This window comes from Oncorhynchus nerka, linkage group LG19, assembly GCF_034236695.1.
Source record: "Oncorhynchus nerka isolate Pitt River linkage group LG19, Oner_Uvic_2.0, whole genome shotgun sequence".
NCBI lineage: Eukaryota > Metazoa > Chordata > Actinopteri > Salmoniformes > Salmonidae > Oncorhynchus > Oncorhynchus nerka.
Genome location: NC_088414.1, coordinates 20,079,190 through 20,102,733, shown reverse-complemented (window position 1 = coordinate 20,102,733; position 23,544 = coordinate 20,079,190). Strand labels below are relative to the sequence as shown.

The 23,544-nt window shown below is 44.4% G+C and overlaps 1 protein-coding gene across 1 annotated transcript in view; it reads left to right on the top strand.

Moving 5' to 3' along the window:
• Window positions 1-23,544, top strand: part of ass1 (argininosuccinate synthase 1) — a 28,100-nt gene that overhangs the window by 4,323 nt on the left and 233 nt on the right. The window contains exons 3-14 of the mRNA XM_029620455.2: window positions 310-378; window positions 2,289-2,477; window positions 2,982-3,038; window positions 3,178-3,252; window positions 4,963-5,033; window positions 5,397-5,427; window positions 10,368-10,458; window positions 13,785-13,869; window positions 14,758-14,822; window positions 17,603-17,734; window positions 18,839-18,995; window positions 23,345-23,410. Of these exons, the coding sequence (XP_029476315.1) occupies window positions 310-378; window positions 2,289-2,477; window positions 2,982-3,038; window positions 3,178-3,252; window positions 4,963-5,033; window positions 5,397-5,427; window positions 10,368-10,458; window positions 13,785-13,869; window positions 14,758-14,822; window positions 17,603-17,734; window positions 18,839-18,995; window positions 23,345-23,410 (1,088 nt within the window). The remainder of the gene's footprint in view (window positions 1-309; window positions 379-2,288; window positions 2,478-2,981; window positions 3,039-3,177; window positions 3,253-4,962; window positions 5,034-5,396; window positions 5,428-10,367; window positions 10,459-13,784; window positions 13,870-14,757; window positions 14,823-17,602; window positions 17,735-18,838; window positions 18,996-23,344; window positions 23,411-23,544) is intronic.

Here is a 23,544-nt window from a genome sequence, read left to right as displayed (position 1 = left end):
TACAGGGTGGAATCCCAAAACGTCTAAAGTGATCAAAAACCAATTTTGCTTGTTGTGCAAGACATTTTATAGATCGAAGGATAAGTAGCATATTGTTTTTAAATGTTTGCATGCTCTTCTCCTTTGAGAAAATAGCTGATTCAAAGAGTGTACGGCAGAATTCAAAACTCTGATTTTCTGACCAAGTGCTCTCGTAAAAAAACATGCGAATGAAGTTTGGGGAACATGAAACATTTTCACTGTAACACTCCTGTAGTGTACTATTTTGGGCACCAGTTGATTAGATGTAACAAACTCTCTTCTTTGCAGGCCAATATTGGACAAGTAGAGGACTTTGATGCTGCAAAGAAGAAAGCAGAGAGTCTTGGAGCAAAGAAGGTAAAAAGCGGAGTCTTAAGCGTCATGACATTGGCAAGACAAGGTAGCATAGTGGTGTGGAGGACACTGTAGAGAAGGTTAAAGAGGAGTTCCAGGATCTGGTTGAAGTAACAGTGCAGTAGAATCTCTCGCGGATACAATACAAATACACAAACATTATAAACAAGAAATGCATAGGCTAATAGTACCAGAGGCTACAAAGCCAAGGCCAAAAGCATGGTGGCAACAACAACAAAACATGGCTAATAGGAGCAAATCCTTCTTCTTGAGTCTCAAGATGAGTCATTCTGAATTACATACAGTGCCGTCAAAGTATTTGCCCTTTTCTGATTCTCTTCTTTTTTGTGCATATTTTTGATACTGAATGTTGTCAGATAAAAGGAACCTGAAATTACAAATAACAAATATATTATTTCATTAATAAAGTTATGCCATACTCAATTCCCCTGTGTGAAAAAGTAATTTCCCCCTTACACTCAATAACTGGTTATGCCACCTTTTAGCTGCATTTACTGCAACCAAATGCTTCCTGTAGTTGTTGATCAGTCTTCTCACATTGCTGTGGAGGAATTTTGGCCCAGTCTTGGATGCAGAACTGCTTTAACTCTGCGACATTTGAGTTTTAAACCATGAACTGCTCTTTTCAAGTCCTGCCACATCTCAATTGGGATTAGGTCTGGACCGTTGGTACGAGGTTCGTACTGTGGAATGCAGTGTTTGGTTTTCGCCAGGAATAATGGGAACCGTGTCGTCCAAAAAGTTGCCTCAAGTTTGCCAAATAGCACCTGGAGGAACATCAAGACTCTGTTCTACGGACAGATGATTCAAAAGTATAACTGTTTTGACGACGGGTCCCATTATGTCTGGCGCTAACCAAACACTGCAGTCCATAGTAAGAACCTCATACCAACAGTCAATTATAATGATGGTAGTGTGATGGGGCTGCCTCAGGAACTGGACGACTTGCCTTAATAGAAGGAGCCATGAATTCTGCTCTGTATCAGAGAATTCCACAGGAGAATGTCAGGCCATCCATCTGTAAGATGAAGCTGAAGCGCAGCTGGGTCATGCAGCAAGACAATGATCCAAAACGCTCAAGTCTAAATGAAAATGGCAAAAAAGCAACACATTTTAAGTTTTGGAATGGCCTAGTCAAAGGCAAGTCTTAATCCCAATTGATATGTTGTGGCAGGACTTGAAAAACCACAAATGTCGTTGATTTACATCAGTTCTGCATGGAAGTGAGCCAAAATTACTTGTTCACACAGGGACATTGGGTGTTGCTGAACTTGTTTATGAAATAAGTGTGTCATTGTGTTATTTGTTCACTCGTTGATCTAATATTAGGTTTTGGTTGAAGATCTGTTAACATTCAGTATAAAAAAATATGCAAAAGTATAGAAAATTAAAAATGGGGCAAATAATTTCACGGTACTGTATGTATGCAAAAATAAAAATACAATTAGACCTTGGTTGATATGAAACTGATACAACTTTCAATTGAACAATGAGAACAGTGGTACATTTGCTACTTTGAGTACATGGTGATGAGCCAGTTCAAGGTTGGCTTGTCAGTTCTTGAGGTCTAGAATTATGTGTCCTGACATCTGGGTCACAGAGTTACGGGAAATGATTGAGCAGGCAAATCGTATCTTGATTGTTATCAAAGATACGTGAGGATATGAGGTCTGGGTTGTCGTCTTCTTAGCAGCTAACACTGGCAGAGGTCTGCGCTCTTTCTGCCTTGCGAGTTAAGATTTGTAAGCAAAATTTTGTCAACGCAAAGCCATTGCAGGTGAACTCAACTGACTGCGCTCGTGTATTAAGATTGTCAAAGGAGCATTTAGTGAAATATTGTTGACGTAAGCTTTACGCCGAATAGTTCAAGTGTAACCTCCCTCCATGTATAGGTGTTCATCGAGGACCTGAGGGCAGAGTTTGTGGAAGAGTTCATCTGGCCGTCGGTCCAGGCCAGCGCCATCTACGAGGACCGCTACCTGCTGGGCACTTCAGTGGCCCGGCCCTGCATTGCCCGCCGCCAGATCCAGATCGCACGGCAGGAGGGCGCCCAGTACGTCTCCCACGGTGCCACGGGAAAGGTGAGGGGTAAATCTGCAAGGGGAGAGCCGAGAAGAACCCGGAGGGCTAGGTGGAGCCATTAGCAAATTGTTAACATCTGTCAAGGTTCATTTGAGATGTTTGTCTGTTTTGTTGAAATCTGAATGTTTTCCCAATTAGCTTTTGGAGTGAGTGGGAAGGTCACATTCAAATAGCCCTCAGCTACCACAATGGCATTCATTAGTCAGCCACAAGTGTAACGATACTGTGGGGAGATGTAGTGTCCCTGCTCCAACTGTAGATGGAGACAAATGCCACTGAATTGAGCCTTCAACCAACAGTAACTGCAAGAAGTCACTCACTGGAAGTTTGTCAGTTTACATGCTTTTTCAACTACCATTGGAAGTGATTTGAACCTTAACTTGTCTTAGGTGAGTGAGAAATCACCTGCTTGATTATCTCTCTATCTTTGCTAGTAGTTTTTAGATTTCTTTCTGGACATGTTACTAGTGTTTTGTGTCTGAATGGTTAACTGTGACTTTCAGGGCAACGATCAGATCCGATTCGAGCTCACCTGCTATGCCCTCTACCCTGAGGTTCAGGTCAGTTCGGTCTTCCCCAGCTCCTCTGCATGAACACCTGTAACTACACAACACGACTGTCCCATCATCCAACATTTACTTCAGATAATGCACCATACAAATGACATGCGTAACCCTCGCTCCTCTCTCTCCCGCTCAGATTATTGCTCCATGGAGGATCCCTGAGTTCTACAATCGCTTCGTTGGGAGGAAGGATCTGATGGAGTATGCCGAGGTAACACTTCCACATGATAGGATCACTTCATAACATGTTGCCTGGCAGTGAGTGTGTGATAGGATCTCTTCATATACATTAGGGATGTGATTTATGTAAACATTTGAAAGTTTAAACTGCCATTTTTAAATGGTTTAAATGATTTTTTTAAATGATTAAATTATGTGAATTCACAATTCAACTGTAGAGTCCTATAATAACTACAACCTAAAACTACTACAACCTACAACCTAAAACTTCTTACCTGGGAAGGAACCACCAGCTTTCATATGTTCTCATGTTCTGAGCAAGGAACTTAAATATGAGCTTTTTTGCATGGCACATATTGCACTTTTACTTTCTTCTCCAACACTTTGTTTTTGCATTATTTAAACCAAATTGAACATGTTTCATTATTTATTTGAGGCTAAATTGATTTTATTGATGCATTATATTAAGGTAAAAGAAAATAAGGGCTCTCTATGGTCAGGACGTGACAGTCACAAATAGAACCAAGTTCTATTTTAGCGACTGGCTATGCAGACGTGCAGGTGCAATGATTTGAATAACGTGTATGTGTACATTTATTTTACAAAGCACGAAACTCGAGCTTAACGTGGTCAGCGCACGTTAGGCATTTTGTTCAATTGTTATTTTCCCTTTCATTATGATGATCAGAACCTGCACTGTGATTTGAATTTTGTTTGCTCTGCCATTTCCTGGTTGCTAAAATTCAAATAGTTTGCCTAATTTCAGTTTGTGACAAGCGAATATAGTGTAGAGAATCATTGTACCATCTAAACCGCTGTGAAATATTTTGTTGCATAACCCAAAATATTGTGTTTCAGCAGTTTGAAGTTGGTGTACAAAACCGATAGTAAAAGATGCAAGAAAGAAACATAAAAACGGGAAGCATAGATATGTTCTATGTGTGCTATATCTACTGCTTCTTAGACTTGCTTTCATTGAGAATGACAGATATATAACTCACATTTCTATGTGAATTTTGTTGGCTTGCCCAAAAAGTTACATATTGCAGCTTAAAATAAATAAAAACGGTTAGGGATATATTTTTTTAACTGCAAGTTCCCAATGTTCATTTAAACATTCACACCCAATGTCATTCACACCCACACCCATACCCAATGTCATTCACACAATGATAGGTTCTTTTCACACCTGGCATACCCAATGTCATTCACACCCATGTGTGCACAGTCACATTTTTTACACCCAATGTGAATCACACCCACACCCAATGGGGAGGGGGTGAATCACACCCAAAGAGGTGGGGTTTCACTCCAATTGACTGAATCACACCCACACCAATGGCATTCACACGCACACCCAATGTTATTTAAACATAAACGTTGACTGACAGTGAGTCAATGATAGGTTCTTTTCATAACATGTTGCCTGGCAGTGTTTGTCTATTGAGGTGGTGTTCTCCACTCTGCCCACTAGAGGGGGATCATGGCCTTTTAGTCCCATGTGTGCATCAGTCACCATTTTTTATCTTGTGTTATATTGTGTTATACAACGTTGAACTTAAATAAATAACGGAATGACCAGATTTGAAGTCAAATCAACAATTGCAGTTGATAAAGAACAGCTGGAGGTGATATGATTGGTTTAACTATTCAGAATTTAGCAGATAAAAATGTATTGCTCAGAGCGGTCTCAGTTGAAGTGTTAATATACTGTTATCATTGACTCTTCTCTCACCCCCAGAAACATGGCATCCCTGTGCCCGTCACCCCTAAAGCACCCTGGAGCATGGATGCCAACCTCATGCACATCAGGTGAGAAGAACACCACTGATGCTCACAATACTTCCTGGTTAAATTAAGGTTGAAGAAAATACATGTTTTATTTTGACAAGAATAGTTTGTAACTTTCAGGCGGTATTGTCCCTTTTTGATCACTTGTCTCCCACATTAGCTATATCCTGTAGAGCAGTGCATCCCAACTCCGGTCCTTAACTACCCCCAACGCCACACATTTTTGTTGTCTACCCGGACAATGACGCCTGATTCAACTTATCACGGGCTTGATGATTAGTTGAAAAGTAGAATTAGGTTTGCTTAGTTGGGAAACACTGCTGTAGAATGACAAAGGGAATGAATGTGTTCACCAACATACCTTCTCATTGTCTGTTTCAACAGCTATGAGTCTGGAATACTGGAAAATCCCAAGGTAAGATCTTCTGCATGCATGAGCAGGCTGAGGAATCAATCAGGACAATTATGGCCCCTAACATGTCACCATTCATCCCAGTGCCAGATTCAGCAGGTTGTTCATCTCACCTCCTGCTGTCTGAATCACAACAGCAAACTTCTCAAGAGTATCAGGATGGATACACTGGACCTAGGTTCACATAGTGTCAGCTAATCCATGTCATTGACCATACAGTATCTATCACATCCTTTGTCCTCCTACTCATATTCAACATTTCTCTCCATAGTCAACCTGCCTGGTAGTTTATAGATTCTCCCTGTTTCACATTTTCTTTTTTACAGTATATATTATTGTGTTGTAATATGTACAAAGCAATAGCTGATAGGAGTAGAGTTGTGAAATAACTTTCCCAAAAAGTTTTTCCTGAAATCCCGGTTAGGGGATTCACAGATTTCCTGCTTATTCCCTCCTAAATTCCATGAATCCTCCAACCAGGATTTCTGGAAAACCCGGGGATTTGGGGAAAGTTACTGGAATTTTGCAACCCTAGATTAGAGAGTCTATTGAGATAAAGTTAAGAACAGCCCCCCCCCAATCTCTTATATTGGCACCAGCACAGATGAACCAAACCCTGAGCCCACAGTGAGACAGAGATAGTTTGATCTCTTCAGGGGTCAGAGGTCAAGGCTGTACACAAAGGTCACCCTTGACGACTCAAACCTCATCCCTCCTTGTTGTCTCTTCTCACCCTAAACCTTGCCGAGCCTGGGAAGAGCCTGGGACACACAGACACTGACTTGTCATCAGAAACGGCTCGCATAATTCCCGATTTCATGGGAGCCGGGGGAAGGGTTAGGGCAGCGCGCCCAGCTGGGCCTCCTGGGTCCCCCCGGCTCTTGGGGGACCATTGTTTCTGGTTGCGCCGCCGCAGGCTGCAACGTGGGAGGGACCCATTTCACCGTGACACCAGAATGTCACCAGTAACAGTAAAGTACAAAGGCGGGCAGACAGATGAGCGTCCCAATGGACGGGGTGTCAGGGAGGCGAGGGGTCCCCCGCTTTTGGATTGGCGGGACAGGGGCAGAACTGTAACGCAGGCTTTTCTCTCTCCGACGCTCGCCCTGTGGAGAAATTCATCCTGAAAAGAAACGACTCAATAGCATAGCGATGTGTAGTATGACAGTATTGTGTAATTGATTTAATTCATGGTTTTAGTCCCATTTACTTTCACAATGAATTTATCAATGGAATTAAATGCTATGAAATATTTATGGTGGAGGAGATACAAGTGATAAAGGGATTTGAATACATTACTCAGGGCCTGTTATGATCCATTTCAAATTGAACAGACTGTAATAATTCACTCATTTGCTCAGTTTCTGCTCCCGTATGAGATTATATGAGATAATACACATTTTCCAAGTACTTTAAACATTTTACTTTTAATGTGTCAATTTAAAACCATTTCAGGCTTCGAAGAAACCTTACTGTAAATTGAATGTACAACCCAGATGGTAATACTACATCAATGTACTTTATCATTATTCACCTCTTATCAACATATGCACCCAAACATGACTGTCCGTGAGGAGATATTGAAAAGGTCATCTCAACCTTCTAGTTCTCAACTGGGCATCTGCCTCCTAGGAGTCCAGTTACCCCCCCAAGGCCGGAGCAGACTCCCTCCATTCACAATGCCTCTCCGCCCACCTGGAAACACAATGGCTCCACTCTCCCCACACACAGATTAGGAAATGTCCAAATGGTCGCTCATATGTTCCTTCTGAGATAAGGTAGCCAGGGTCAGGTTGCACTGTGGCTATTCCCACTAGCTGGATTCTCTCCCATTTACACCAGAGGTTAGGCTTTAGCTACACCACTAGGCTACATTGTCTTTATCTGCTCACATTTGACGTTGTTCTTCTAGACAGTTTTACTGGATTAGGAGCAACCAGGGGATTAAAGTTTCTATGAATGATGGAATTTTGATGATGCATTTTTATTTTTGAACACCCTTGCAAATTTAAGGACAAGCATTTCAACTCTTGGAAGTTTAAACCCTATGTAACAGATCTATCATTTGCCGTATCGATAACACGTTGTAGCTGCTTTCCTGATCTGATTGAACTTGTATAAATAACGTGAAGCTATTTAACTTGAAAAGGCAAGCTATTTGTCCTGAAACACAACCCAATATCCTCTGTGCTGTCAGTTTACCGGTCAGGGGCCGGGTCCCTGGGGCAGTGTGACACTCGTCAGCAGTCATTAAAACATCCCCTCTTGTCTAAATGATAGTCCATGGCTTTGGCTGGACTTCCCCTGGCCCAGTAGCCCCGTAGGAGTGAAGGACCACGATGTTGTGTGGTAAACCCCGAGCCCCTTTGATGGTATTGACTAAAGAGGTGGTAGCGGAACAGACGGTGTTGCTACACAGAGGAAATGAAACTTGTTTTCTGTTAGTTTGGAAATGACCCGGCCCGTGACTCAGCTGCCTAGGGGGAAGGATGCGTTGGATGGTGTGTAGGTGTCTTTTCAAGCACGGAGGGTTAGATTTGTCATGCAACCTTCTCGCCCCTTGGTCAGATGGTTGGGTCTGACCTATTATAGAGCTCTCTGTCAATCTATTTGTCTCTGATTTAGTTGTTGTCTTATAGTTTGTGCTTGTTACTAGTGTTACCTTTTGGGCAAAGCTGTTGGTAGATACTGTAGACAAAGGTTAAGATTTTCTTTATTGGTCAATTGCACACAAGATTCAACCAAAATGTTACTTCCGCTTCCAACCCCCCTGAAATACACACATACACAGGTTTTGGAGAGGTGCGGGTGCTACCACACTGGATACCTGGGGAGCTGTTGTTGTGAGGGGTTAAGTGCCTTGCTCAATGGCATCTAGGATTTGATACAGCAACCCTCTAGTTGCCAGCTCACTTCCCGCCAGATTTTTCCCAACTGACCCGGGATTCGAACAGGCCAGCCTCCGGTTGCTGGTTCGCCTCTCTAACCGCTAGGCTACCTGCCGCCCCATGATACGGCCAATGATAATGTTAACCAAATGTAGCGGGGTGTTAAACATAAAGAATAGTCCACACAAATCAGATTTAATACATTCTCAATGTGCCATGTTTGCAAATGGCATTTTAAAGACAAGGCCTGACTTTAGACGTGGTGATTTAAGTGTCAGTTCCAAACCAGTGGGCCAGATTTTCTTCCAGCCCCCCCCAGCTCTCTCCCCACCTCTGCCTTTTCTTTGGAGGCCACCGGACTCAATTGAAAGGCAATGAGGCAGCTAACGTGTGGAAAGATAGAAATTTACTCACTTTAAGTTCACGCTGCCACAGCCCTCTTTCTGGGGGCCGCATTGAGTGGGACCACAGCAGCACCACAATATGGCAGAACTGGAGAATGGCTGCAAAAGGGAGCTAAGCACAGCGACATGATGGCTGAGCTTCACGCCCCATTTGACAGCATTGCTCTCCCTTTCTCTCACTCTCGCTCCATTTCTAAATGTTCCTGTCTTTCGGGGCCAGGGGCTTTGGGACCGGTCCACCTGCGGGGGGCTGGAATTGAAATGCATTGATCTTTAAGCACTGGAAACTATTCCCTCGCTCTTTCCATTTCTCTCTCTCTCTCTCCCACTTTGTCACTCGCGTCTCGTGAGCGGACATGTTTGAATTGATATGCCATGTATTTCCTTGTGATAATGTGTCTGTGTAGAGAGGTAAGAAGGATAACGTCTTTATCATAGAGTGAACTCTAGCCGGCAGAAACGATGCATCTTCATTGGTTAGGATTGCGTAGGCTTTAAACCACTAGTAGGTAAGGCAACTCTGTAGAACACTATAGTAACCACACAACAATAGTTATCATACCCAGATTCACAGAGCAAGGCCTGCTCAGTCTGTTGTTCAAATGAAATCATGCTGTGTTCCTCGGTTCTGTCCCCTTCCATAGTATGCATCAAATGGGGTTTTCGGGGAGTCGTTTTGCCCCACTCCTTCTCCCTCTCGTTTGTCGTCTTCTTGGGCGCTGAGGCAGAAAATAAAAAGGAGAGATGGGAGCCTTTTTTAAAGTCGACGTTGATGTTTAGTTAAAAGGAAAGAAGCGATTGCACTCGTTCCCCGACATGGGCAATCTCTCTGCGGCTGAGAGCGAGATTAGTTATCGTATGATTTTTTTCCGTCTGGTAAAGGTTTTCATTTAAATGCACCCAGTGGTTATTTTGCATAGTTCCCCTGCAATTTGCCTCAGCTCAGGGGACATTGGCCATCGTCTGGTTGTAATGTGAGGTAATTGGCAGGGGTGTCAGCCCGATTTTTATTTAAGTGCTCAACTACCAACTCCCCCCAACTGGAAAACAACAAACGTCTGTGTCGGCTCCTACAACTTCCTATGGCTCTCAGGGTAGGAGGGGTAGGTTGTTGTTGTGTGGTTCCCATAAAGATTCATTCTTCATCTGAAGAGAAATAAAGGAGAAAATGTCAGTCAGAAAGTCAATTCCAGAAGATGTGGAAAAGCTTATGGGGGGGGAGGCTGGATGGCAGATTTGGAAGATTTGCTTGCGCCTTTCCAAACAGCCGGTGAATATTGTGTGGCATTCGCTTGAGTACATCCTGTCATAGTATCAGATGTGCTTTGACTTATGAAGTGTCTTCTTTCAGTGGATTGGGGTCTGTCTTTCTCTCTCTCTTTTTCCTGCTGCATCTCTTCCTCTTCTCTCCACCTCCCTCTGCGGTGAAAGGCCAAGCAGGGAAAAATGAAACCAAATAGAGGAGAAAAATAGGATGTAGATTTTTGTCTTTTTCTCTCAGATCCTGACAGCTTTTGAAGGTTATTTATATTCACGCATCATCCCATCCCTCCACCCACAGTAGACTGGCTATGTCTGCCATGTTCTCAACTGAATCTCCTAGTACCATACTAAGTGCTGAAATGTGAATGTCATTGTGTGTATATTACAGAGCCATGCTCCAGCTGGCATGTACCTGATGACCAAGAGCCCAGAGGACGCCCCCAACAGCCCAGATGTGCTGGAGATCGAGTTCAAAAAAGGTGTGTGTCCGTCCGTCTGTCTACATCTCCTCATCCCATGTAGTGGGACTTTTTAGTCCTCTAGTTCAGCCGGGGTTTATGATTCCAAGTCCAGTCCTGACCTGTGTTAGTTTGTTCGTCTTGTCCACCAATGGCTTGGCCATACCCACAGCCCCAGGGCTGCTGTAGACCCCGTGCTACCCTGCCTTTCCCTGGCTGTGTTTATCACTCTGACCACCCAGACCTAGGACAGCCCAGCCCCACAACCCGGAGCAGTCTTAAACTAAAGCAGCCTGCCTGGGGGCATGGAGGGGCCGGAAGCGTTAAGCCAGCTAATACAATTGACTGAGGGAGGCCCAGGAAAGTGACACATTAGCCCAGTTGCCGAAAAGAGACACACATCCCAGCCTGGGGCCAGAAGCAGAAATCCCTCTAATCTAGATCCTGGTCACAAGTGTCCGTGTGTATAAATGTATAGATGGGGGGGCTACAGGCCACTGAGGCCTGCTGGGGCTTCAAAAGACATGGCAGGACATTAGCCTCTGATCATGGTGATGACCAGTGACAGTTTTATGACATTGCTACTACACTGAAGCAGTTCAGAGAGGAATAGAAGAGAAAGGAGGTTTCATCTGTGATTTACGTTGGTATCTGTCTGCTGATTTATGCAACTTTGAAGGTTTGTGGGGTTTATTTGAGATTTATATCTGAAGTAGGTGAAATTGGAGGCAGAGGAGCAATGATAAAGTTCATAGAGAACTGTTAAATCTTCATTTGAAGGAAGGTTTAAACAATAAACATTTTTTTTAAACTGGTAATAGGAATTTGAAACGGTGACGTCATCGTATAACCTGGTTTCACCTCGGCCCTTTGCTCATTTGCAATCAGTTTTCATCGTTTCTTTTTCTCTCCCCTTATTGAGTGACGATGACAAAAGCTGTTTTAGTGGCTCACACAAAGGCTTCAGCTTACTCCTCCTCCTCAAGCACAAGATCAGCGCAAGAATGTTTCCATCTTTTCATCTCCCACCAGCCCTTTTTTCACCGGGCTTTCTCACTGATTAAAAAGATAAACTAAACTTTCTTTCATCAGCAGCAGTTTTCCCCTTCTTTCTGTCCTTTTTTTTATCCCTCTTCCTTTCATTGAAAGAGGGGGGAAAGGAAAAAGAGAGAGGAAAAATTTAAAGCAGTAATTTTTCCTACAACTGTGTCTGCTGTCCCATTGTTTGCACTGTTCACTTCAGCGCTGAAGAAAAGGGCAGGCAGGGAAAAGAAAGGCCCAGTGAATGATAGACACGGCGAGATGGAGGAGAGGACGACGAGAGGCCGGGCCCGGCTCCCGCATTCACACCCTCACTTAATTTATTTGAACTTTTAATCTAATTATTAACTATTTGGGGGATCAGGGGGCTTTGTCGGAGCGCTATCCGTGTGCCCTCTCCGGCTCTGGGAGTTTTCCTCAGGGGCCGAAGTGACAAAGCCCTTGTCTAAAAATATTTTGTCAAGTCCTTTACGTGTCATTCGAACAGGGCTTACATTTGGGCCCATTGAAATGCAACCAGGAGTGCTGCTTTTTTACCAGGACTTGATTGGCAACTGCAAGCATGCTAAATGCTAATGAGCGCTGGATGGATAGGGGAGTGACTATCTGCAGATTTATTTTTCTTTCTTCTATCCTTCGTGTGTCTTCAAAAGCTCTTTTAGCCCCCCGCCTCCCCCTGCCCATGTCCCAGTCTATTGCACCTCCTCCACCTTTGACCTCTGCGTTGCTCATTTTAACCTATGAATACTATGAATAAGCAAGTAAATGACAGTGGCCAAAATGCATTGGCCAGTTTATTAGGTACACCACCCCTTTCATGAAGATGGTTCGCTCCTACAGACAGTAAGTCACATGGCCATGGCTTGCTATATAAAGCAGGCAGACGGGCACCGAGGCATTCGGTTACTGTTCGATTTAAACGTTATTATGGGCAAAACAGGTGACCTAAGCGACTTTGAGCACGTTATGATTGTCGGTGCAGCGGTTCCAGTATCTCAGAAACCGTCGGGCATCTTTGGCTTTTCACACCCGACAGTGTCTAGGGTTTACCGAGAATGGTGCGACAAACAAAAAACATTCAGTCAGCAGTCCTGTGGGCGAAAACAGCTCGTTGATGAGAGGATGAATGAGAAGGTCAAGAATCGTGCAAGCTAAGAGGCGAATAACGGCGCAGTACAACAGTGATGTGCAGAACATCTCGGAACGCATCTCGTCGGTCCTTGTCACGGATGGATTATTACAGCAGACGACCACACCGGGTTCCACTCCTATCAGCTAAAAACAAGAGGAAGCGGCTCCAGTGGGCACCGGATCATCAACACTGGACAACTGAGGAGTGGAAAAACATTGCCTGTTCCGACAAATCCCGGTTCCTGTTGCGTCATGCTGATGGCAGAGTCATGGTTTGGCGTAAGCCGTATGAGTCCATGGCCCCATCCTGCCTGATGTCAACGGTACAGGCTGGTGGTGTAATGGTGAGAAGAATGTTTTCCTGGAACACGTTAGCTCCCTTGATACCAATTGAGCAACATTTCCACAGAGAATCCCAACGAATTCGGGCAGTTCTGGAGGCAAAGGGGGGGGGGGGTCCGACCCAGTACTAGATGGGTGTACCTAATAAACTGAAATTGAGTGTGTCTTTGTAGGGAAAGTTGGGGATGGAGATTGATTGGGGAGCACCTAGGCGTGTGTGTGTGTGTGCTTATTAGGAATGGTCAATGCGTTCCTAATAATGCGCGCACACACATTCACTCATACCGCAGTGCGAGGCTATTGGTAGAAAAGGTATGGGTGACTCAAAGCCCGGGTGTGTAATTAAATTAGGAAAGGCCTGTCTGGGATTTCACAGCCTTCAATTGAGCAGGGCTTTTGAATATATTAGTACTTCTCACCACATCCCATTGAAGTATTCTACCATTAACACCCGTTACCCTCCCTCCACATTGCCCCACATCCAAATCTCCCTCTCCACTCCCTCACTCTTCATGGTCTCTCCCATCTCCCTTGTAAACTGTGTTCAGTGCCTGGGAATCAGTCTCTTCACTTTTTGTTTTTAGTGAACATTAAACGAATAGGTGGAAATGTAGTAACAATTTTGGCCATACATATTGATTCTGTCAGATTCATAAACACAGCTTCTGCCCAAATCCAACATTTGCTGAATGTGACGAGATCAGATTTGATACTGTAAGAGAACAATATTGTTATCCTGAATGACCTACTGTAGCACAGTATTATGATGATGCAGTATCTCTCCAGGCTGTTGCGTAACTGACTGTCTGACTGTTCCATTCCAACCCACACAGGTGTGCCCATCAAGGTGACCCACGTCAAGGAGGGGAAGTCGAAGGACACACCGCTGGACATCTTCTCTTACCTCAATGAGATTGGGTGAGTCGGACTTTCTCTTACCTCGATGAGATGGGGTGAGTCGGACTTTCTCTTACCTCTATGAGATTGGGTGAGTCTGACTTTCTCTTACCTCTATGAGATGGGGTGAGTCGGACTTTCTCTTACCTCGATGAGATGGGGGGAGTCGGACTTTCTCTTACCTCGATGAGATGGGGGGAGTCGGACTTTCTCTTACCTCGATGAGATGGGGTGAGTCGGACTTTCTCTTACCTCGATGAGATGGGGTGAGTCGGACTTTCTCTTACCTCGATGAGATGGGGTGAGTCGGACTTTCTCTTACCTCGATGAGATGGGGTGAGTCGGACTTTCTCTTACCTCGATGAGATGGGGTGAGTCGGACTTTCTCTTACCTCGATGAGATGGGGACTTTCTCTTAGTCGATGAGATGGGGTTTTTCTCTTACCTCGATGAGATGGGGTGAGTCGGACTTTCTCTTACCTCGATGAGATGGGGTGAGTCGGACTTTCTCTTACCTCGATGAGATGGGGTGAGTCGGACTTTCTCTTACCTCGATGAGATGGGGGTGAGTCGGACTTTCTCTTACCTCGATGAGATGGGGTGAGTCGGACTTTCTCTTACCTCGATGAGATGGGGTGAGTCGGACTTTCTCTTACCTCGATGAGATGGGGTGAGTCGGACTTTCTTTTACCTCGATGAGATGGGGTGAGTCGGACAATCAGTAGGGAGAGCCAAACTGCGCATGAGAATCCTTTATTGACTGCATGGAATCACCATTAGAGGGCAGTGTGTAAACTCTTACTGCAGTGTTTTCAGCAAAGTGTGGGTGTTTGCAGGTGAGAATACAGAAATATTGACTACTGTTCTTGGTGAGTAAGAATTCTATTGTGGTTTCCATTGTGGTCTCAGAGGGAGGCATGGAGTTGGGAGGATCGACATCGTGGAGAATCGCTTCATCGGCATGAAGTCCAGAGGTAAGGCAGTGACGAAGTGTAATGAGAGAGCCTATATGTATAAAGAGAAGAGATCCTGAGAGAATACAGATTAATTGAATTGAGAGGAAAAACATGTATACTGTATCAATAGCTTTGGTTAAAATGCACTTCCCTTTTATAGAAATGTTAGATTTATAGATAAGCTAGCACAAAGACATACAGTACCTACTCCGCCGTAAGTGCCAACACTTCCATGTCCTATCCATTTGTAAAGCTTCCTGTCACATCTCTAGTGCTTTCAGGCAATTGCAGTCATTTTATGTCAGTGCTAAAAGGGAACACTTGCTATTCCACTTGCATAAAAGTGTTGTGGAGGAAAAGCAAGACCATGAACAAACACAGCATTATGTGCCTCTCTTTCCTTTCAGAGGAAATGTTTTTCTCTGGTTCACCTGTAAACTGAGGGTCTGATGTGACCCACATTCACTTTCACATGCAGAAAGCCTTCGCATTTCTCTTTTTGCAGCCTCCCACACACAGACACACGCTGTTGTTCACACACACACACTCCATCTCGGCAGTCGGCCACTCCTCCGCATGACTTCGAATTGCCCTCTCCGTCAACAGAGCTTCTCAGAAACCTCCTTATTTCTGCATGCTTAAGGGCCGTGAGGGGCCAAGATGTTTGTGGCACCGTGTCCCATGTCAGACAGCACGTCACTGACTCCCTCCGTGGCCCCTGCCTCCTGCCACACTGCATTTCTACTCCTCACAATAACCTGACCAGCAAATTGACTCGCCAACACACTCCGCCTCTGGCGTAGTGGCAGGTAGAAATTGAAAAATGGGAAGCCCACTTTTCTCCCTCTTGGCTGCACAAAAGATCAAAGCTCATCTTTTCTACAGAAATGGGAAAGGAGGAGTGTGAGGTTTGACGGCAGTGAATAACTAGTAAAGATTGTGTGTTGACGGCAGGGGGAGAAGGGGGGTTTGCACAAAAGATGCCAAGGAGGATTGACTAGTTGACAGACTGAATGTGTCATTTATTTGTATGTCTTGGGGGAGGGGGGGGGGGGGGTCAAGAAGGCGGGGCATGGAAATGGTTGTCAAGAATGTTGTCAGTTCTCGACAAAACATTCACTGGTGTATGTAAGTGGTGTACACCTGTCAACCCTTGTCTGAGCTCTGAACTCTCCACTGTGACGAACCATGTTGTGCTGAGGATCTGTAGAGAACCTTATGGTGATGATTAACTGGTTTGATTGATATATTATTGAAAGAAATTTGATTTGTTTTTGGAGGCATTTTTTTTTTTTTTTTTTTTTCAGACATTTTAGAATATCAGACAAATTTGTACTTTTTCGTGTTTCAGGAATTTTGGCCTAGTTGAATTCAAGAACTACAATTCTGAAGTGTGTGTGTGTTTTGATTCTTGATCAGAGGAACATCAGGAAAGCAGGAAGCAGGCTTAATGTGTGTATTTGTGCCTGCATTCGTGGGCTGTACGCCCAAAGGGGAGCACAGGCTCAGCCCAGGTTGGGTTAATGCTTAGTCTTAACCCCTCTACCCCCTCTAGCAGAATTGGCCTACATACAGAGAAACTGTTTAAAAGATTAATACCTGGAAATCACTGGTGTTTTTGTCCTCCTAAGCTTAACTAAGCCACAGTTGGTTTAGCTAAGGTAAGAGAGACTTTTTATTGTTCATTTGTCCTTCTAATCTCTCTTTGGGGTGCTTAAGGTAAATTGGGTTAAAGGGCAGTTTGAACTGTTTTATCAGATAGTGACAGTTGAATTGCCCCTGTTTTGCCCTCTGTTGCCTTGTTTTAGTGGCTCAAATGGCCACCTTTTGAGGTTTAGATGATTAGCAGTTTTGCTAAGTCCTGTTTTGGGCAGCCAGTGCTTTGTAAGTGCTTCTCAATTTTCAGATGATGTTTTGGTCCCCCCCTCACCTTCAAGTAGGCTCCATCTAAGACAATAATTGTATCGGTGCCCCTTCTAACAGTGAATTGAGGTCCCAACACAAGGCGCCCATCCGCAGAGTTTAATCCCAAAGACTGAATGGAAAGGATAGGAATATCCTGTTAATGCTGCCCACACGCAACCATAGTCAATTAAACAGAGATGTCCCAGTGGTTTAGCGTATTAGAATGGCATTATTTGAATAGAGAAACGCGATCTCTCCTCTGGTCTCTTTCGGCCTTTTCTTTTCAACCTCATAAGGCAGACAGCTGAGTGACAGCTTCATTTCTCCTGTCATCCCCCCCTCTGTCTTCTCCCTCCGTTCCCCTCAACAGTGCAGTGGGGGTAAATTGCAGGGTCGGGAGAGCCTGGGGCCTAGCTCAGGGCTGGCGGGGGCCTCCTACCCTGTCATTTGCCCGCGACAGGCTCATTCTGACTGGGTTGATATACTGTGGTGCTGGCCTGTCCGTCAGCCAAGGTATTGGAGGAGGAGGGTGAAGATGGCTGGTGCCTAATAGAGCTGTCTGAGTTGAGTTGGTCCTGGAAGGAAGTACAATGAGGTTGTCATGGACACAGGACCACCAGAGACCTCTTCTGATCAATTTAAATTATATTGGTTGCATACACATATTTAGCAGATGTTATTGTGGCTGTAGCTAAATGCTTGTGTTCCTAGCTCCAACAGTGCAGTATAATCTAACAATTCACAACCATACACACATCTAAAAGTAAGAATGGAATATTTTGTTTGGGGGGGGGCAACTTCAGACTATTTTGAAATGCAATGCAACCTATGTGCTTAATTTGTCTCTCCACCTTTCGTTCTGCACCTAGTTGTGTGTTTCTGTGCTCCCCCAGGTATCTATGAGACCCCAGGAGGCACCATCCTGTACCACGCTCACCTGGACATAGAGACCTTCACCATGGACCGAGAGGTCAGGAGGATCAAACAGGGCCTGGGGGTCAAGTTCGCCGAGATGCTCTACAACGGTACGTTTGGTGTATTACGCAAAAAAAACACACATTTAAAACAGTGCTCATACAGCATTCAGAAACGGTGCATTCATGGTTATGTTCTCTCCTAGAACACACACTAAATGGTTAGCCAAAAACTATTCAGCCTCCTGATAATATATTTGATTTATATCATGTTCACTTGCTTTCAAAGCACTTTACATTGATGATAAAATTATGCAAAATACTTTACACTGACCTGGGTGATAAATTGTGCATGGCACACGGCAGCCATTTTGTGCCAGAACACCTCACACAGTGGCAATCACGGTGATTGACAGGTGAGGAGTGACTATGTTACTTCTGCCTCTCATAGAGGTAATGTGTGACTGAATGACTGGGGCCTAAACCTCCTGTCCGCCTGGCTCAGGTGTCCTAATCCCCCCCGGCCGGCCTTCCTTCATCCCCTATAATAGGATCACAGCCGTTAGAAAACTGATTACTGAGCCACTGCAATTTAAATCCTCATGAGAGGAGGGAGATGGCCAGGCAGGCAGAGAGACCAGGGAGAGCGAGCGAGACACCAAGGTACAGGCGCTAGCTAGCTCCTTCTAGGAGGGGGGCAGAGATTAAACTCATTATGGTCTTAAAGCGTGAAATACCACTGTCTCTGCCTGGCCCATTGCATGGGCTAAAGCCACAGGGGATTCCCTGAACAGAACACAGTATAGAGAGAGAGAGGGAGAGAGAGAAAAAGAGGACAGCTGTGGCTTGATCCATCCACTCAGCCCTGGCCTGACTGTGATACTCACACCAGTGCAGATTCAGTGGAAAGGGACTGGGTGAGAGGATTGTTCTTGGGATTGAGAGGTGGAAGGGCATGGAAGAGGGAGAGAGTCCCCCCAGTCCAGCTGTCCCTCAGACCGACAGAGCAGGTCACCTGGGTGAGGCAGGAGAGGGGGGATCTGAGCCTTACCTGGAGCGATGGGACGAGCGCTCGCATGAGGAGTGGGATGGGAGGAGAATGTGGTGGTGGGGGGGGGGGGGGTCATATGTGCACAATTGAACCACACTTCTAATGGAGGCTGAAGGATGATTTCCATTATAGTAGCATGTATACATCCAGTTCCTTGTCCCCAGGTTTCTGGTATAGTCCGGAGTGTGAGTTTGTGCGCCACTGCATAGACAAGTCCCAGGAGAGCGTGGAGGGCAAGGTGCAGCTGTCTGTCTTCAAAGGCCAAGTCTACATCCTGGGCCGCGAGTCGCCCAAATCCCTCTACAACGAGGAACTGGTCAGGTAAGGACCTCTAGCATTGTGTGCATGTGACTAATCTCTGGGTACAGTATAATCAGTTCACTGCATATATGCAGTATCCCCATTGTTTGCTCAGGTCACTTCATTCTCCACTGACCCCACACCAACAATAAATGGACACTGGCTCCAAAGGCATCAGAGTGCGGAGCAGGGGTGTCAAGCTCAATTCTTGGAGGGCTTTCTCCCCATTGGTCTCTTCGCTGTGGAACAGTGAGTCCATTCAGACACCTAAGCCCCCAATGCCCCCTGGGCTGGCTCAGTGCTGACCAAAGCAAAGCCTCCATATGCCCCCTTCCATCTACCCTCCACCGCTAATGGCATTTCCAGCCAAAGGAGAGGAGAGTGCTGCTTTTAGGGCCAAAGCACAGGTTTCATGCTAGTTAAGCAGGGGGAGCTGTGCAGCTGAGAGCTCAACCTCGCTCTCTTTCACACACACTCCTGTTGGTGACTGAGTGTTGGGTTGCACTGGAGGAGAAGATCTTAGGGGCACTATTCTGAGGTAACAGATGTGCTGAGTGTCCTGTGAAGGATCCCATTGTGGTGCGAAGTCCACTTATACCACCTGAAGTACAGCCCCACACACACACACACCATTTCACCCTCCAAACCCATGCTTAACTGTAAGACCCTGGTGGACAGCTAGCTGCGTCTCCTCAGTAAACAGTGTAATTAACACAGTGGTATAGCATCACACACACGCTGCATTGATCTGGGACAAATGTCAAAAGGTTTCCTGCTAGGTGTTTGGCAGTCAATTAGACCACATGGTTTTTCCTATGTATTCACCTTCTGGAAACGTGCTTCCACAGCCATTCAACACCTCATAGACCGCACTCATAAGATGGTAGGTAGGGAGCCTCGTTTTGAGAGTTGATGGTGGTCTTGCCTTTCTTTCTCTCCACGGAGTCTTTTTTTTTCTTTTTCTGACATTCTTTTGATTTCCTCCAGCACGGTGTGTCTGAAGAATGAGTGCAGGTCTTAGATTAGCAGCTGGGGCTCCGTGGAGGAGGAGCTGAGGGTGTTAGCGCTGCAGGTAAAAACGACTGTAATTAGGCCCTATTCCCACTACGAGATATGAAGGCGAGAATGAGGGGATGGGGTGGCGAAAAGATCATTCTACTTTTCAATTCGCATTACATCCTTGTCTAACCTTTTGTTGTGGCTGGCAATGCGACATTCTTGGTCCGCAGCTCAAATTGACCGTAAATATCACAGTAGCAAGTAAACACAAAATATTCAGCAATAACCAGGTTTCTATCCAGCCTTTTTATGCGAATAAAGTACATGTCAGATAAATCACAACAGGCCTGATGGAAACAGACAATCTGTCGGTAAACTTTCCAAATGTCGACGAAACAAAACACGCTTAGCAAGGTGGGCTATTTTTGTCGGTAAAGTTAATTGTGAGAAATGGAGGTGGAAACACTTTTATACGCAAATATTTCTATTATAACCATCATATGGAAGTAAACTTGGAGTCATGCGATGACTCGTTGTGTCTTCCACGTATACAGTTTGAGGCTACAGATGAAATAAGTTATGGTGAACTTCACAGGGAGGTGAAAGTTCACAGTGATGAGCTTGATGCAACTTTCCAATAAATATCGAGGGTCTTATTCTGGTGACGTGATGATCGATGCTTGGTTTGCCATTTGACAAATAAACAATTTCGCTGTCCATAATATTCTCATCATGTAGGCTATACCTGCACTGTATCTGGAGCTGGTGGCTAGAGCACAAGTGCCCATACCAGAATGGACACAGTCACTATAAAACGTACATTTTGTTTGTGACAAGACCGTCAGCAGAGTTGAAAATGCGATGGAAACCCATTTAACTTGTACTTTTTAATTGGTTACATGGGAATTTAACCAAGTTATTTTTTATGTGCACTACGTCATCACGCAACAGCCTTTTATCCACAACAAGTCCATTTGACGGAGACACGTTTCTGGTGCGGAAATGCACATATTGTGTTTATGCTGATTTTAGAATATTCTCATGGAAATCTGTTGCCAATTGGATGGAAACCTAGCTTTTATTGAATAATACAACAACCATATTACACTCCTGGGTAATACAACAAGCATATTACACTCCTGGGTAATACAATAATTCATAAGCATTTATGTGCATTGTGCAGACAATGAAAGGTTTATTTTCTTGTCTGTTTGCTACACTCATTACATTTTGATTTATATCATGCCTTCATCAAGTAACGTTAGCCTATCAAAAAGGAACGATTAACCTTCTCATGTGAATATAAAAGTACAGTAGGCCTACCTTAAAACAAACCAGGCTTATTTTTTTTCAATATCATGTGAATCGATTAAATGTGGTAAAAGCTAATTGCTACTGAAAACATGGGCATAGGTGAATTGACCTAGATGAGCTGTTTTGTATGGAAGCCCATACCTGCCACCAACAAAATGTAATGAAATAAAATGGCTGGATTGATCAACGTGTGCAATTAGTCTGTGCTTCAGTCTGATCAACTGTGGGCTACTGATGACAACCACAGCTGCAGGTAGCCTAGAGAATCGTATGCTCTCTGATCCCATGTGGGCCAGGGGAAATGTAACGGTGTTTTTTTATAGCCTAAAGTAGGCCCGTTTATTTGTGTTTGAGAAAATGTGATCAAATTTGGTTTCTAGTCACACTTCGGGTGGCTGCGCTAACTAAGTCTTTTTAGTGGAATGAATCAACACAATAGTGATGACATGCTGTTTGAGTGTCTTTTTAGGTCTACATGATGCAACCCTGCATACAGCGAGCTCAGACTAGTATGTTTCTGTAAATGGTTTCAACGTTTTAATCCTCCCTAGGGCCAGGAGTCTTTCCAGGAGTTTTATTTTAAACCACATGACCAGATTAGAAAAACTATCTGGTCCCATCATAGCCCATATAAAACTGTTTTTTACAGCTGATTTATTGCTATGTCATACGCCACAACTTGGGTCCGAAGTTGGTTAGGTTAGCCTACTACCAGGTCAGGGGAAACTCTGGGCGCCAGGAGAACAACCCCCCTCCCCACCAGCACCACTCTGAGACCTGTGGTGTCACCTCTGAAACCACCACACAATGTTACAAATGAAACAACACATCCTATGTGTAGGATCTACCTTTGACATGTTTTTGGTAGTGGGATGGTCTTTCATGTTATACATGTCTCAGTGCAGCCGGCAGCTACAATTTCCAAATGTACGGGTTGTTACTGCAATTTCAGGTAAAAACGCAATATAACAAGTCTCCAATATAAGGAAAATGTCTATACATTTCAGCTGTTTAAAAAATATTCCTCTGCTATTCCCTTTTATACTGTAGGAATGTTGGCTCAGGGAGACAATTGTTTCCACTGCCCTGCTTCAACTGTGTCGCGTACTACCTTCGGAGGGTAGCGAGGCTCTAACATAGAGGAGCATACTCTCCCCTCTCTCTCTCCGACACACACACACACACACACCTTTACAAATACGCACACCTTACAAAACCACACACCTTTACAAATACACACACACCTTTACAAATACGCACACCTTACAAAACCACACACCTTTACAAATACACACACCTTACAAAACCACACACCTTTACAAATACACACACCTTACAAAACCACACACCTTTACAAATACACACACCTTACAAAACCACACACCTTTACAAATAAACACACCTTACAAAACCACACCTTTACAAATACACACACCTTACAAAACCACACACCTTTACAAATACACACACCTTACAAAACCACACACCTTTACATATACGCACACCTTACAAAACCACACACCTTTACAAATACACACACCTTACAAAACCACACACCTTTACAAATACACACACCTTACAAAACCACACCTTTACAAATACACACACCGAGGAGGAGAAGGGAACGAGCCACAAGAGGCCTATATAATAGATGTTCACTAGCACAATTTTTACATCACGGGCGTTGCTTACAAAAAGGATGTCACAGACAAAAAAACATCCGGTTATGAGAAACTAATTTCCTCTGTTTAGGAGTTTGTACAAAACTGGATTATCTACAAATGATTTGGGTGTTTGTGCTTTTTCTCAACGTGTGGTTGTTTTTTTCCCCTCTGAAATCGCAAACATAAAGAGCAAATGCGTTCAGAGAGAAATCTATTGACATTGTTTTTGATTGATGCAATAATCCGTGGTTAATGTTATTCACTATCCTACCTCTCCTGTGGGCTAGACGGGTGTTGGAATAACTTCAGTTTAGAATGTGACTGCAAAAGCCCTTCCCCAACCACGTAGCCCTACACAATAACGTGACTTACACCCCTGTTCTTTTGTCCCAGTATGGATGTGCAGGGAGACTATGACCCATGTGATGCCTCTGGATTCATCAAGATCAACGCTGTCAGGTTTGTGTCCTTCATAAGCAAACTCAATTGTCCCAAAAAGTTATATTTTCATGAAGGGTTCTTGAGCGTCAACCATATTTATTTTTTACATACACTTTTTTGATTTTAGATAAATGCGCTAACTAACTCTGTTC